This window comes from Penicillium angulare, assembly GCF_028827245.1.
Source record: "Penicillium angulare strain IBT 27051 chromosome Unknown utg000004l_segment0_segment0, whole genome shotgun sequence".
NCBI lineage: Eukaryota > Fungi > Ascomycota > Eurotiomycetes > Eurotiales > Aspergillaceae > Penicillium > Penicillium angulare.
This window is the reverse complement of record NW_026623163.1, coordinates 6,103,536-6,119,287: the sequence shown is the minus strand read 5'-3', so window position 1 is coordinate 6,119,287 and position 15,752 is coordinate 6,103,536. Positions and strand designations below refer to the sequence as shown.

At 47.8% G+C, this 15,752-nt stretch overlaps 5 protein-coding genes across 5 annotated transcripts; 2 read left to right on the top strand and 3 right to left on the bottom strand.

Annotated features, from left to right (window-relative positions):
* Positions 1-2,794: 2,794 nt before the first annotated feature.
* Positions 2,795-5,494, bottom strand: N7478_006196 (Alkaline phosphatase-like alpha/beta/alpha; the record flags this gene model as incomplete). The annotated part of the gene is made up of 2 exons (XM_056922410.1): positions 2,795-5,165; positions 5,241-5,494. 2 exons carry the CDS (start codon positions 5,492-5,494, stop codon positions 2,795-2,797), a joined length of 2,625 nt encoding a protein of 874 aa, XP_056780447.1.
* A 3,330-nt stretch (positions 5,495-8,824) lies between these two features.
* N7478_006195 (uncharacterized protein) lies at positions 8,825-9,602 on the bottom strand (the record flags this gene model as incomplete). The annotated part of the gene is made up of 2 exons (XM_056922409.1): positions 8,825-9,207; positions 9,347-9,602. 2 exons carry the CDS (start codon positions 9,600-9,602, stop codon positions 8,825-8,827), a joined length of 639 nt encoding a protein of 212 aa, XP_056780446.1.
* Positions 9,603-10,174: 572 nt separating this feature from the next.
* Positions 10,175-11,222, bottom strand: N7478_006194 (putative oligosaccharyltransferase subunit ribophorin II; the record flags this gene model as incomplete). Its single annotated transcript, XM_056922408.1, has 4 exons — positions 10,175-10,414; positions 10,468-10,752; positions 10,811-11,009; positions 11,077-11,222. 4 exons carry the CDS (start codon positions 11,220-11,222, stop codon positions 10,175-10,177), a joined length of 870 nt encoding a protein of 289 aa, XP_056780445.1.
* Positions 11,223-11,829: 607 nt separating this feature from the next.
* Positions 11,830-13,444, top strand: N7478_006193 (putative GPI-anchored cell surface glycoprotein; the record flags this gene model as incomplete). The annotated part of the gene is made up of 2 exons (XM_056922407.1): positions 11,830-13,311; positions 13,370-13,444. The coding sequence occupies 2 exons, from the start codon at positions 11,830-11,832 to the stop codon at positions 13,442-13,444; spliced, it is 1,557 nt and encodes a 518-aa protein (XP_056780444.1).
* Positions 13,445-14,717: 1,273 nt separating this feature from the next.
* On the top strand, positions 14,718-15,216 carry N7478_006192 (uncharacterized protein; the record flags this gene model as incomplete). Its single annotated transcript, XM_056922406.1, has 3 exons — positions 14,718-14,851; positions 15,016-15,080; positions 15,161-15,216. 3 exons carry the CDS (start codon positions 14,718-14,720, stop codon positions 15,214-15,216), a joined length of 255 nt encoding a protein of 84 aa, XP_056780443.1.
* Positions 15,217-15,752: the final 536 nt, after the last annotated feature.

Here is a 15,752-nt window from a genome sequence, read left to right as displayed (position 1 = left end):
TGCGTTGCATTCTCCGGATCTGGGTTTGATGAATGTCTATCTACCTTATCTTTGTTGATCGTTCCAAGATTTTGACCTTAACTATTGTACTAGCTTGTGACTGCTAGAAATTGGGTGTCTCTGGGCCGTCCGGCCCGTGCCTGCCTTCTAGTCCACTGTGACAATCTCAGACACCTCCGCGGCATATTTGATTCGTGTTTCCAACAGAACTTATCGGCAAAAAGGCAAAGTCGGTAAAAATCATGAGAAGGCTTGCTATATAAAAGTGGCGCTGACTCTGTGTGTCAGTACTGAACAACCGTATGACTTGCCCAGTGTATTTATAGTTGCATATGCAGAAAGTTTATTGATTTTAGGCCGGTGGTAGTGGGTGTTAAATCTGCCCGATGTCTTATTTGCATTACAGATGACCATTTGAATCTAGACTAGGCAGCATTTTCTAAAAAGGCTGACTCCCAAGAGAGAAAACATATGCCGAACTATGCACCTTTTGTTTCTTCTAGGCTTAATCCAGAAGAAAAATGGTAAGCTCGCTTCGGAGACATACTAACATACCCCCACGATTTACCCCAAGCATTAAATTAACCGCTAATCCAGCCACCCTCGTATGCACGGTTCGACCAATTTACTATATCGCCCATATCGTGAGGTAACAAGCAATCGCTACCATGGGCCAATTTCAGGATATAATATACACTGGCAGCTCGATTTTATTTCATGCTGCCAAATTTTGCCTTACTATAAGAAGCTTAATGCCAAGGTATAGTATCGATTGACTGGGATTGACCTGGCTTGATTAGATCTACGTCGCCAAACACATTCAAATTTTTAAGACTCTTACATACTAGCCCCAGAGCACCTACAACGGTGTTCACTTGAAACATATCATCCATTGGTGCATCATGATTCATGCACGTGTACCCTTATGCACTGCTCATCACCTACTAGTAGAGCTAGCTCGAACACGGAAGCAATCTCTCACCGGTCAACAAGAGATGTGATACAGCATGAACTTGAAGGGCCCTTTCCTAAATTTCCAACTTGGTCAAATAAATAAATGCTCGGCCGCCAAAGCCGCAATAAATAGGGTGCCTAGAATTATATACAGCGTGTTGCATAGTTGTTCGAGCGGAAAAAGCGCTTTTCCTTTGTCAAAATTTATTACCACATTCAAAGAGCTTATCCAGATCTGTGAGGATATGCATGAGCAAATTTGAAGTAGTTCTGTAGGCTTATGGGAATCTATGTGTCCAGAGATTCAAGTTCTAGGTAGCCGGCCTCAGAGGCACAATTGGCAGTGCCGTACTTAGACACAGCCATAATCATATTGCCATCAGAGACAACGTGGCTAGCTTGATAAGGAGAATGACCAAAGTGTGTCATTGTGACTGCTCCGAATAAGCTTGGAATCGCAATTAGTACACGCAGTCGAAGTCTTCAGTGTTTAGTTTCGCTCTTAATAGAGAATATGATGTCTGGGAGTGGCATTCGCTGTGTATGTTGACTCGGAGATACGATAGCTTGTGTCAGACCGAAGCTACAAGTTCCACCGAGCAGTTGCAAGAGACAGCTGCCTGGAAGGCCTCCCGACAGAGACTGGGCAATCCAAGGAGTGAGGTCTCGAATCCGAAGCTGAACCTTGGAATACTATATAGTACAAACTTGAACAGAAATGGGATGTGATTCGGAACTTATAGTTTTCTGTTGTATACTATGTGTATGGCCCCTACTTTAAGTTGTTAAAGTAGTAGTAGTATGGCTGAGACTCAGGCTATGCTTCGAAGGCCATTTACTGATCTGTGTCTTTGCAGGATAACCGGCTCGTTTTCTATGTTGGACGAGGTTTAAGCTCCTCGCAGGCCCTGGTTAGGCTATATTTTTGCATTATGGGTACAACTGCAATGGCTTGATTACTATGAATAAAATTATAGATTTGCACTGAACCATGAAACATATATTTCAAGTTGTTTCCGCTGAAGTCTTTTCACAAACCTTGGAAATACAGCGACCAGTCGCAGTACTAGTACCTGGGCGACCTCGGGAGCAATGGAGTGGACGACTTGAACCTTGGAAGATTATACTCTCGGGAATTCAATATACAGGCCCGGGGGGCCAACTTGCACACCGTACTCTGGACACAGCTCACGCATAAGAAAGTACTAACATTGGAATTATACATACATACATATACGTATATGCAGCCTGGAGGATAAGTAAAGAAATGCACAAGAACTATTATAAAAAGGCACACCGGAGATATTTCAAGTTGAACGTAGATACATTGAATTACATTATGTGGATAACCACACCACTTAAAGAAGATATCCCTTCTTGTCATGGCTTGAAGAACTAACTTATGTACAAGGGCGTCTTTCATGAGGATACCCCAATTTTTCCAAGATCGTGATAGAACATCCATCCCTCAGGATGACAAGTATCATATGATACAGGTGACAGACAGGACTGACAACCGACAACCAAAACCAGAAAAAAAAAGAAAAGAGATGGGAAGAGAATGCAGGGTAAACGGCACCGAACACCGTCCAGAGAGTGCGATGGCATCGTTGAGAAGGTGAAGATGTGATAAAGAAATGAAATGAAACATGAGTGAAGTGGGAATTTGAAATGAAAATGGCAATGAAAACGAGAAGTGGAGCCCGGAATATGCATAGGGTTGGGAAAATGAAAAATATGACATGGGCACAAGATATTCAAGACTTTTGGCCAGTCGTGATGCTGATGCAAGGGTATAGGGTATTTGAAGACAAGACAAGACAAGAGGCGGAAACAATCATTAAGCTTCTCGGTATCCCCAAATTCGAATTTGGTTATTAACCCACCATTTAGCGACTTGCTCAGCTTCTTCAAGCCATTCACTAGCTTCCTCATCGTAATCGGATTCGACTTCCTTAAGAAGGGACCCCAAAGTCCACGCTTTGATAGGGTGCAGTTCACCGGGATCTTTATCCAAATGAGAGAAGCCGTACTCAAACCCTTCGCGAAGTGGAAGAACAAGTCTGTAAGGCAGACCAGCGGCTGTGACGGAGATCATAGACCCACCGGCGTTGATGAGGCCGAAGTTCCATGCATATCGGGTATGAGGACGTTCATGGTGCTTGTGAGGTGCGCGCTTTGAGTTGTCATCGGGGTTCTCAACCTTGCCGTCGTGGTGGGAGTTTTCTTTGACGGATGAGACGAATGGGCGGATGAGCGATTGGCCTTGATACTCTGGCAGGAGGGATGAGGCGATTTCTGAATCACGGGTATCGAGGGAGTTTGATTGAACGAGCATGTCGAGGATGGTAGGGATGATGGAGAGGGAAGTTGCGTTAGCGTCGATGTTGATTCGGGGCATGTGTGGGTGTCGGAAAACGAGCGGGACGCGGAAATTGCTAATATGGCCGTTCTCGTAGGTACCTGTCATGTCTTTGTTGTCTTCGCCGAAAGCTTGGCCGTGGTCGCCTACAATGACGACTAGAGTCGAGTTTGCGATACCTGTCTCCTCGAGGAGGTTCATGATGTCTCCAAGCCATTCGTCGACGAAGCGTGCAGTGTTCAGATAGCTGTTCATGAGGTCGTGGTTGATGTTGCCCACTGCTCCCATGTAATCCTCCTTCTGCCACCTGCGGGGTGTCTTCCAGGGGTGATGCGTTGTGCTAGTGACGTGGGAAAGGAAGACACGGGTGTTGTTATTGGCGGCTTCATAGAACAAATCGCGCACATAAGGCTTCAACTCCGTCTCTGCGTACCCAAAGTAGTTGATCTCTTCTCCCTGAGCATGATACTTGGCGTGAGGCGAGGTGATGGTATCCTTGACAACCTTGTGTTTGAAGCCCATGTTGTCATCCAAGATATTCTGACGATCGTAATCATCGGTGATGGACTGCATGAAGACGGATTTCCATGGTTTCTTCAAAGTGTCTATGCTGGGAGATGTGATGCTGGAAGATGTGTTGGATCGAGATTTGATGGGCACCGGCGATTTTGGTGACTTGACCTGGTTGAACAATTCGAACAGTTGGGGCAGGCAAGGCTGGTAAATCTCGAGCATAGATTCCTCTAAAAGGTCCACCGGTAGAGGATGAACACCACAGTGACTACCGAGAATACTCTTGAATGTCAGAGAGCTGCCTGTGAGTGCGCCTCGAACATTCAGTCCTCCCATGCCTTCTTCCGCGGGATCTTGCCACTTTGCCATGGTCAAATTCACTCTCTCGCCCTTGGAATCGCTCACATATTCGCCGGTTAACATCTGCGCAATCGGGGTCATCGTAACTAGACGATCAGTTGCTTCATCTCTCTTGTTCTCTTGGTGAGAGGCGAGAAGGCCATCAAACATGGGGGTACCCTGCTGCATGGGGAACATCTCCTTCCGTCCACTCTCCAGGGTCACCAATACGACATTATCAATCTGGACCGAGTGCTCCTTGAAAGCCTTTTGTAGGGGCTCATATATATCATCACCCAGATTGGAGATCTTGAGCGGGTCAGCCTTCGGGTTGAAGAAACCATCCGCACCCCCATCGCAGATAAAGTAAGATGGGTTATCCTCCTCGGCCCGTTGCGCAGGGTCCTTGTCCCAACGACTAAATCCCGATGGCGCAACTTGTGGAAGCCATGCAGGTCGTGACCAGCCATCTGCCAAAGAGCTTTGTTCACCCACATAATAGAGAGGGAAAGGCTTTGCGGGGTTACGGCAGCCTTCTGCGGTACTAGTCTTATGGTGGAGTGCATCTAGTAAGGTTAAAGGCAAGGCGCCAGAAAGATGATCGTAAGGAATCGCAGGTCGTGATAATTCTAGGAATAACAACGAAACCAGGGCGGCGGTAATAAGCGCCACACGACGGGCCGATCGAAGGTCAATGGATGCCATCCATGACTTATTAGGAGCGGAAAGGAGAGTGTAGCGTGCTTTATATGTGCCGAGGAACAAGTCGCGGACGCCCTGCAAAGCCAGACCGGTCAAAGCATAGAGATAGGCGTGAATCAACCACGCAATGAGGCCGAGGGCGGTGCCGGCGGCGGAAACCGTGGAGATGCCACTCAATAAGATCTTCATGGCGGCGGGGTCACTGAGGAAGCTACCACCTGCGGACCAGGCGACTTCGGCACCTGTTTGCATGAAGAAACCAAATTGGATTGATGAGGCTCCCCATGTTAGTAAACTGGATGTCATCGGTCAGTTCTTCAATTCATCCCGGTTTCTATATATAGTCGGGGTGTGACAGGGCGACACTTACGAGAGGACACCGCCGAGACATGTTGAGACCCATTGAAGGCGCGTTTCTGGCGCAGGGAATTGTAGTAAGATGCGGACGAACAATATGATGAGGATATCGGGTAAAATGAGAGTGGGAGAGTATAGCACGAGGTATAGGAAAGGGATGGAGCTGAAGTGAAGGCCAATATGTAAAGTCTTGGCGGCCAGACCCCCGACGACTAAGGTCGAGAACAGGAAGGCCGGTAATGGTGGTAGGTAGTTGCGGATCGCCATGGTGTTAGCTCATGATTTGGCGAGGTGATAGATTGATAGATCCAAAGAAGCGCGTCAAGGCCCGAAAGCGCGCTCAGGATAGGGATATGGTGAGGGATTCGGAGAGAAGAACAGCAGGCAGAGTAAGAAGGAAAAAATAATAGCGTAGTTCCGAATTCTAGATGAAGGAGAGAAAAAAAAGAAAAAAAAAAGAAAAGACCAAAAAGACTGGAAGGGGGGAACAAACACCCCGGAATGTGTCGGTGCGGGAATCTCTGGGTGGTAAGGGGAACACAGAGAGATGGAGATGGAGAAGAGGTTGAATCGAATGTTGTCAAGAGGAGTGGGAACAAGATCGGCTCTAATGACTTGGAATTCATAAAATATTTAACTAGAATTAATTATACATGATAATTTTAAATATTCTTTGAACTGTATTATTTATTATTATTTTTTCATTTACGAACCACTTCGATGTTCTTCATATCCAATCATTGTCCGTGAAGAGACTGGAAACAGTATTGGGGCACGCGACTGGCTTGGATTGGCTTCCACTGGCCCCAGTGGGGGGTGTTGGACCCTGAGAACTTAGAGGTCAGCCACATCTTAGCCTGCTTAGCTAGCTTAGCCCTTTACTTAGTGGACATCAGCTTAGAATTCTTATGACTAACTGATTCTGTCTCTTTTCTCATTTTCGCACTAAACCCCCCCCCCCCCCCTTAAGTGCGAGAAGCAACTTGAATAAAACAAGCACTCAATCACAGTGCACAGTGCAGGTAAAAGTGGCGGGTTTTCCCTGCTGCCTGCAGCCTCAAGTGCTCCACATAACTACCACAGTTGGAGTCAGACTCCAGACTCAGACCCGTTATAAGGCAGGACACGAACTCTGAGACATTTTGGACATTTTTTCGATTTTATAACTATACATTATTAACCCATTTGGGGAATACGACACCCTCTCCCCTTGAAACACTTCCGATTCCCCACGTTGGCTCCAATGAACTTCCCTAGACAGAATCCTGCCTCCGCCAAACTTTGCCTCCAACAATGAAGCTTACTCCATACAAGATTAACACAGCACGGATCTCTTCCCTTTACCCTGCGTCCACTAAGGCACCGCCCCTGCACTCTATGTAACCTCGTGCGAATCAGGAAACCGTAATTCAAGCCAAAGTCTGGGGAAAACAAAGCGACCACACACAGCACAGACAACCACGTCACTGCTTAAACATCGGACCCTGTTTTACACCCGGTATTTCCGTTTTTCTTTCTCTGTACGGTGAGGTCCACTATTCCGCACAGAAAGTACACAGTCAAAACAACACATCCAATCCAAATTATGCGGGCGGAAGGAGACCCCGGTGGAGAACGCCTGAGACCACCGTCAATCATAATCATAATGACCCGACTAACTCGACCCTACAATACCCAGTGCCGATCACCATCCTCAACGCAAACACAAACAAATTCTTGGGATTGACCTGATCTCCTTCCCCCGATCTAAGCCCTGTGGACCCGACGATCGTATAAGATTCATTCAGTCAGCTAATTTAGCCATGTACCTACTGACTGTACTTAGTGGGCCAAAGGGGCTTGGTTTTACATAAATAGATACATGGCTGTTTCTTCGTTTCTTTTTTTTCAGGGGTCGGTGTCAGATGTGGAGGCTGAGGCTATGTAAGCCAAGACGCAGAGGACCCTGAATCGTGCGGCCGACGGACTCATTTGAGGTCTTCGGTCGCGAGTAAGACTTGTTCTGCTTGGCGGCTATAATGATTGGGTCTGATCGGCGACTGGTGGAGATGCTAGCCTTACCGGGCCTGCCGAGGTTGGATGCCCATAGGGGCGGAATGGCGCGTTATGGGCCCTGGAAGATGTAATCTGGGTCCGAGGTACTGTCCTGACTCCTATATTGTCCAAGGGAAATAATACTGTTAGGAGCCGCTTTTGGGGGCTTATGAAGCTTGCTCTATGTATATGGACATGTATTGTGTACCTGCTTTTAGATAGGATCACCGTTGAGCCACCTGTGTGATTGTAGCCAAGGGTTTTGCTGAAACGGATGAATTTGTTTGCCTTGGTGGGTTATAGGCAATGGCACGCAATTCATGCTCATCATGGAACCCAAGGATTCCAGAATCCTTCTTGAAATTGCAGTACCCATCGACTTACTCGCATAATTCTCCATGCACTAAGAATAGCAAAATATACACATAACATGGGCGATATATGACATTGGGATCTATCTACTCCAGACATCGCGAACTTGAACTCATCATTCAAGTTCCGGATCCACCTATACGAATTTCATTTGAAAAGCAATAATTGCAAAACACAACCCTTAACCGCCTCCCCAACCTCTATACACAATAACAAGCAGTATCCTAGTTCATCAATCCGTCGATCCTTCATCTCCCTCGCTCGTTATCGCTCCCAGCCTTTCCAGGGCTCAACCCCTTGATACATACAACCGACCACCCTTACAGTCCCTGTTTACTCCTACTCGCCCGCCTCAACTTACACGTTCCCTGCATCTTCCCAGCCCGAACCTTAATCTCAACGCTATATCTTTCCATCGATTAACTCCACATAGCTCGGCTGGATAGCTGAAGAATGCTGGGGTTATGTATCAATTTAACGGGGCTGGAACTAGGGCTTGTCTGCGGGAACCCACCTGTCAGATCTTACAGTGCTACTATAGTTTGGAGTCTTTAAGCGTAGAATTGTGGGTTTTTATTGGTTGCTAGGATATGGACCCTAGTATCCCCAGAAACGACTATCGAATGTAGGGGTGCATTGTTGGAATCAAATGCTTGATTTGTGCTTGTATGTAAGCTATGCATAGCGCTCTACGAAGCCTCCATTGTTTGGATTTTGTTTTTGGGAACGCCGCTTTGATGGATAGATACATAGTATGTAGTCTCTTTAGCTACTGCTATACCGATGACGATGGAAGACTCTGACTCCTGATGCAAGATGAACGAACCTGGCCCTATCGAAAGCGGGTTCACTGATACCCTGTAAAGGTCACAATGGTAGATTGCAAAAGACGATGCCCGTCGCACTGCAGGCACAAGCCTACATATATGACAGAGTGAGTTGTAAGTATAACAAATTCCAAAAAATAAATGACAACAGCCAACAGTCACAACCATGAAATAGACAGTAGAGCACTCTGATAAAAAAGCTGGGAGTATCATTCGAAATATCAAAGGCATACTATACATATATCAATATCAATATCCATGCAGTCCACAAAGACGCCGATCAGTATATCAATACACCAAACACCAACAAGTAAACACCCATGGAGAAGAAGCCCGAATCAAATTTTCAACGGTCAAGATTCAATCATCCAGCCCGCGAGACAATACCCTTCTCTCCCAATTTCCCCATAGTACCTTGCTTCAATCTTAACATCCTCTCAATCTCCCCGATCGGCAAACCCTGCTGATCACGCATAGTCAATGCTTGGTGGATAGTCAGGGAGTCTAGGAACTGTCGTCCTGCGAAATTCACATTCCCAACGGCACTGGACTCGTCTTGCGCAGCTTTAGTAATTCGTTGCCGTGCAGTGACGACTAGTAGAGCGGGATTGGAAGCTGTAGGAAAGACAGTTTGGACTGTGCCGCGGTTGAATGGGTTCGGATGTGAAAAGTTGCCGGACGGGTCGACGGGGCCTATTGAGCGGAGGGAGGCGGCGAAATCCGGATCGCGACCGTCGAGATCGATTGCTAAGACGGTGTTAATATATGTGATATGGTATAGTATGGAGCTTTGAAAACGTAAAAAGAGAAGCATTGTTTGTAGTCGCGATGCTTCATTCCCTTTTGTGTTCCTATTTGGCAATTGCAACAGTGCAGGGAAGCATACCGTTAGACTTCGTGGTAGACGGTTGTTCCGTAGAGTGATATGTTGGGCCTTGCGGTGTAGGGCGCGGGACTTGGGCTTGGGCTTGCGAGGATTTTGACGAAGGTGTAGGTGAGGGTGTAGGGTTTGCTGCTGGCTGTTTTGTCTTTTTCGGTGCTGTGGCGGGCGTCTTTGGAGGCGGAGGTGCACTTTTAGGATATTGGCGCCGTGTCGCTGCGCCTGCAGCTGAGCGCACGGGTTTTGAAGCGCCGGAACCCATTGGTAAAATCTGAGGGCTTAAGTTGGTGGGGTCTGTTGATTGTGAAGCTTTTGCGGCGGAGGTGGAGGAAAAACGCGGAGGTTTGGCTTGGCATTGGCATTGAACGGGCAGAGCCACTTAGGTGACGTCAAATCTAATCACTTCTTCACGGTAGACTTGTCTTCGGTATATTCTTATTGATGCTACGATAACGTCAAATATCGCGGGAGGTACGGTCGAAGATAATCAAACGATATGTGATAAAGTGACGTGACTCCTATTTTAGAATATACGTAGAGTGGTGGTAAAAAAAAGTTCATCTATAGATATTGGCAGGCGAGAGAATGGGGTAACTAGAAATTTGAGAGAAGTTACGAGATTCTTACTCGTTACTTTCGACGAAACTTGGACGGAAGTACTGTTTTATTCAATACCACGGCCGGATATACAAGATTTAAACGACGGTTTTACAAAGACTTGCTTCGTTGGACGATGTCACGGCTAAGATATAATACCACCAAGCTCAACAAGTGCGATACAGAAGAAGCTCGCTGATATGAGACTTGTCATTTTCACAAATCTTCTTCAACTATTCAACGAAGACCAGCGAGGCGACGGCCTTGAACCTCACCCAGCGCACGGCTACCACTCACGAATGCGATCGCACCGACAATGGCGGCAGCAGGCAGGGTCTGGAACAAGTTCCATGAGGTATAGTACAGGAAAAAGATCCCCTCGAAAGCAAACAGAGAGCCCAGGAAGATGGCGTGGGGAAGAGGCGCTGTTTTGAAAGCGGTTGGAAGGTGGGAAACGTTGGCACCGAGGAAGAGCCACTAGGCACAATGTTAGCAAAATACCCCGAGGTGAATAAGAGAGACGATCTTACCAATCCGGCTAAGACGGGAAGAGCCGCGCCAACCAGGGCCACGAATGCCAGAGTAATGATGACAGGTGGGCTTGTGGCAGCATCCTTGAAGACGTGGTGGATCTCCGGGAGCTTGCCATATCTTGCGGCCTCGAAGGTGGGGATCGGGTGGTCGGGGTCACGCTCAATCGACAGAGGGAAGATGGAGCTATCGTATGCGTCAGAGCTACCAAAAGAACCAATGACGACGCGAGCGTCAATGGGCTCAGAAACGGAAAGGAATTGGATGGGAAGTTCCTTCTGGGTCTACAATGTCCTTGTTAGCTTGATAGTTTAACCCCACAGAGCTTCAGAGGTTACGCACCAATTCCACGCGGGATTTTCCGTTCTCCTTGACTGTGAATGGATAAGAGATATCAAGGCCAGTCTCCGAGTCCTTCAAAAGGAGGAAAGCTTGGTGCGGGCGTTTCGCAGAGCTTCCTTCCTGCGTGGTCAAAGTGACGCGCAATGTATCGGCACCGGCGAGGGAAACGGGTTTAGACAGTGGTTTAGAAACAGATAAGCTTTTCGCAGTTCAGATGTTAGCTTCAGAATCTCATTTCAAGCTTTTGAAGGATTGATTTATCTCACGTTTCCTTGAAACCCCCATTAACACCAGCACCCTTAGGTTGAACTGCCACGGTGGCATCAGTAAAACCCCAGGATGATGCGGCGGCAGCGGGAAGAGCTGCTGCTGCCAGCAGGCAGAAAGGAGCCGTGGCCTGCCACAGATGCATTGTAAAAGACAATGGAAACACAAAAGCAATAAATGGAAAGAAAGATTGGTGAGGAGCAAGGAGGAGAAGCTGGGTGACAGATTGCAGAATAAAGGCGGACAGGAGATTGAGGCCGATAAGCGCCGATCAACTTTAGCCCTAATTTCTTTTCTGCTCCGACCTCATCTCTTTCTCCCCATGAACCGCCCTCGTTGGACTGGTTTTGTCTCGAAACCAGCCTGATAAACTAGGGCAGCCTGCGCTTCTTGCTCTCTGGTTATTTCCTGGATGGAATTTGCCCATCTTGGCCGGAAAGTGGTGTGAATATCTCGTGAGACCTCCCCCTGGGCCCTAAACCCCAACTGCTGCCCTGCCGAAGCTGCAGACCTTCTGACGTCGGCTGCCCTTGACTCTATCTGTTTATGTTCCACCACCACACCCTATTACCCCCCATATCAAGACAGATAACTCCAGGGAATATTCAAGCATCCTGAATATGATATGCCTAACGACTTATCTTTGCTTTTTCTGCCTGTTTCTTTTCGCCGGTCGTTGTCCGGAGTATTCATTGTTCCTCGTTCACTAACAGCGACTGAACGAACGATAGACATCGCTTAAATACCCTACCATGGCACCTAAAAAGGGTTCCAGTAAACCCACGGCTGCCTATTCAAATGGAACTACATTGACTCCCTCACGACGTTCACCCCGAGTTCCCGCAAGTACCAAAGCCACCAGTGACAGTACACGTTCACCCAAAACTCTTGATCCTATATCGTCTCCCACTTCACAAGACATCAGGTTCTACTATCCTACAACCCCACCGTCTTCTAAACCTATGTCAAATCCTTCACCTGAAGAACCGTCGACACACCGTCGAATATTTCAGGCGCGTCCATCGCGCCTCTCGAACGTTTACACTCCAGTCACGGAGGCCCCTAGCTCCTTAAGCCAAGAGAGTCGGAGAACCCGGCGAATGACTGCACTTGACACACCTAATGGCGTCTCATCAGATACGGATGATGTGGCGAACATAGGATCGACCGGTTGGACAGATGCCCAGTACATGGGAGGGATGGGCGGTAGTAATGATCCTCCCTCTCCCAGTGCTGCATCATCCAAGGGAACACGCTCTTCCGCTCGCCGGCGTAAGCCAACAACAAGAGCTATTGAGGCTTTAGAGCTAAACAGATCGCCCCGCCGGAATACCACCGGCCCCGATCAAGCTCCTGCTGTTCCTCTCACTGATACCCCTGCGTCTCCTCCCCCTCCCCCTCATCTCTCTTCTTCCCTTCCTCGTCCTGGTTCTGCTGCTTCTGTCACTGATTCTCCTTCCACGAAGTCTCCCGTTCGTGCGTCAACCAAGGATGACAAAAGTGATTCGGTTGTTGAAAGCAACAACAAACCAGTACGTAAGTTTCCAAAGGGCAAAAAGGCCCTAAGGGTTCCAAAGCAGCAGAAAGTCCAACTCCTTCGCATCGAGATTGATCTAGACACAGCGGGGCGAAACGCTTACCAGGCTGGCGTAGAAGCTTTCAGTGAAAGTTTCATACTTCCACCTGACCCTGACTGGTTGATAAACAATGCTCGGTTTGCCTATTCCCAGGCCAGAAACGGAGTGCAGCGAACTAGAAGGGCCTCTGGTGGTGACGAGATCCAGCCGAATCTCTATGACAGTGAAACCGATACAAGTGGTGTCGGCAGGTTTCAGAGATCTACCCCGCCACAAATTGAGTCGGATGGGTGGTCACGTATTGGGCGCAGAAATGAGAGAGGGGAAGAGCTTATGATCCCTCCATCTAGGTACAGTCTATATTGGCCACCCCACACCTATGGTGACGAGGACCTGCCATGGCCACCTGTTCGCTCTCGATCTGACGTCCAGGTCGAGCAAGACAAGTCCCTTGGCTTCCCACCACTGATCGGGCACCGTAACATCCCCTTTGATATCCGGTCTCAGTTTGAAGCTGAGGATGTCACCGAGGAAAGAGCCCGTGTACAGGCGCGCGATGAAGCTCGCCAGAAAGCTGCCAATGACCCTGTGCGCACTAGGAAGGCTCGCGCTGTTAAGCGCAGACAAAGTGCCCCATCCCCCAACGTCGACCCGTCGGTACCTGTGAAAAATGAAGAGCCAGAGCCGGAACCGAAGCCGAAGCGACGTCGCGCAGCTGCACGCGCTTCGTTACCGACCGTCGCTGCAACACTCGCAGCTCCCACTACTCCTAAGGCTGCAGCCAAAGTGAAGACCCCCAAATCCAAGGCTACCAAATCCACGGCCAAGAAGCCTGCTGCTACTTCTCTCACGCCCGCCTCTGCCCCTGCTGCTGTCCCGGTCGCTAAGGATAATGAAAATGGCCCTCGTCCCGTTCTCCGTTTGACGCTCAAGGCCCCCAACCCGGAAGGGCAGCTTGATGCTCCGAAAGTAACAAATGCCTCACGGCCAACGGAGACTCCACGGACTGGTAAAGGTAAGAAGAGACTTGCCAGTTCCATTGACGACGGTGATACCGGAGCAAGCAGCGGGGCTAAGCGTGCTAGAATAGCTCCTGGCAGTGACTTAGAGTTCACCCCAAAGAGTGGGAAGCGGACGCCGGCCAAAAAGTTGACACCGGCTTCGAAGAGTAAGGAGAATGGTGACCACCAAGTCTCCCAGACTGAGACCCCCTCTGGGAATACCTTGACCCCCAATCCCCAGAGCACCACAAAGGGTCCTCGCCGTTCTGCTCCTTCCCCAGCGTCTCGCGCCCGTGGGCGCAATCGCGGTCGAGGTTGAGGTGCAGCATATATATATATATATATATATACATACATAACTGTATATGTCAAGCACCTTGCCTTTGGCTTCAGCTCTATTGTGTTGTATCAAGATCTGATCTGGCCACATGACCCCGCTTCTGTTAGAAACGTTGCTGAAATGTTGTTCAATACTGGTAAACGTTCTAGTACCTTGGCTTGATGAGTTGTTGTGGTCGACATCTTTAGTTCGACTTGATTTGTATGAAGAAACGGCGTTACGTGGGCATTTTTTCAGCGTTGACCCTTCTGCATTCTATCATCCAAGGGTCTTATGCATAGCGGTGTTAATACTTCTTTTTCTCTATCATTCATTTCTCTTGGCTTTGAATTGCTACAAGTTCAAATTCTTACGAAAACTTGGTTGTTCCCTTGCATGCTGGTCTCAACCACCCGCCTCAAAACTGAAGCGTCACTCATCAATACGCCCAAATGGCTTAATATGTACAAAATTGCATTCCACGAATCCAAAGCATCGAACTTTTCATCTCTGATCTCTGACCTCTCATCACTTATAATTCTCTGTTCCGGTAGCCATTAAAATGTAGCCATAGGCTGCCTTATCCGTAGCTGCAGTGCGAACTTCACCCTCTCCAACGATATTATGATTTACGCCTCAGGCACTAAGGCACCAGACTTTACTCCTTGATTTCTCCCCTCCCAAACTTGAACATCCATACCATTTCCTAACCGCCACTCAGTCGGTCCATCACAATACCCAACATGCCAACATATCCATCCGAGCAGTTCCGACCGGGCCAACCCAATGCTCCCCGCCCACAACGCCCTGCACAGACGTCTTCAAAACCTAACCCGGATATCCGGTCAACGAAAGAGTATAAGCTTGCAGCACGGCGGTGTGTATCTTCCCATCCTATCTTTCCACCTTTCCTTCAAACTTTACTTTCTTCTCTTATGTGCCTATCTTGCGCTTATCTTATACCCCCATTCTTGCTCATATTATGGCTCGCTTCGCTGTTGTGGACTTCATCACCTAAGATCTCTTACTGATTTATTTTAGGTGGACTTCTGCTATTGTCGCATTGCCAATCGTGATGTATACTTCGTACATTCTCTATGAGAGAAGTAAGTCCTTTATCTCAATCTTGCTAGTCTGCAAATTAATGTCACTATTATCTTGTCATTTACTAATTTCCTTGAATCAGTCTACGCGGGTAGGGAACAGAAGAAGTTTGCCCAAATTGAGAAAAAGGACGAGTAGGGCTACCTACTGCTCTGTTTTCGCTTAAAGATTATGGGCTCGTGAGATTTATTAGATCGATTACATCTTGTACATTAGCGTTGGTGGACTAAGGGTCAAAAATTGTATCAAGGATTCATAACTGCATTGCATTCATTGCATCTGTTTTCCAGACCTAAACCCCGTATGTTCGCGCTAATAGATAAACATGAAGTTGACATGGTATCAGTTCCAATAGGCTTCATCAATGCTGATCAACTATATCCACATATGCAGTGCTCATAAGATGCCAGTGGAGAATTTGACCGGTACATAAGGGCAGAACACGAGAATGTTTGAAATCAAACCAACCATAAGACCAAGCCAAACCACCGTTTTCTTTCTTTTTGAGATGATTTTTGGCGCAAAAAAGCAGGTATAGAGAATCGGGGAAATGAGATTGGGGAAAAGTACCAAGTATATTTTCTGAAGTAAGTGGTTCTTGCCATAGTATCACCAGCCTGCTGGGGTGACGAAGAAAGAAATGTTTACAACCAAATAGAAAGCTGGGAGGGGAA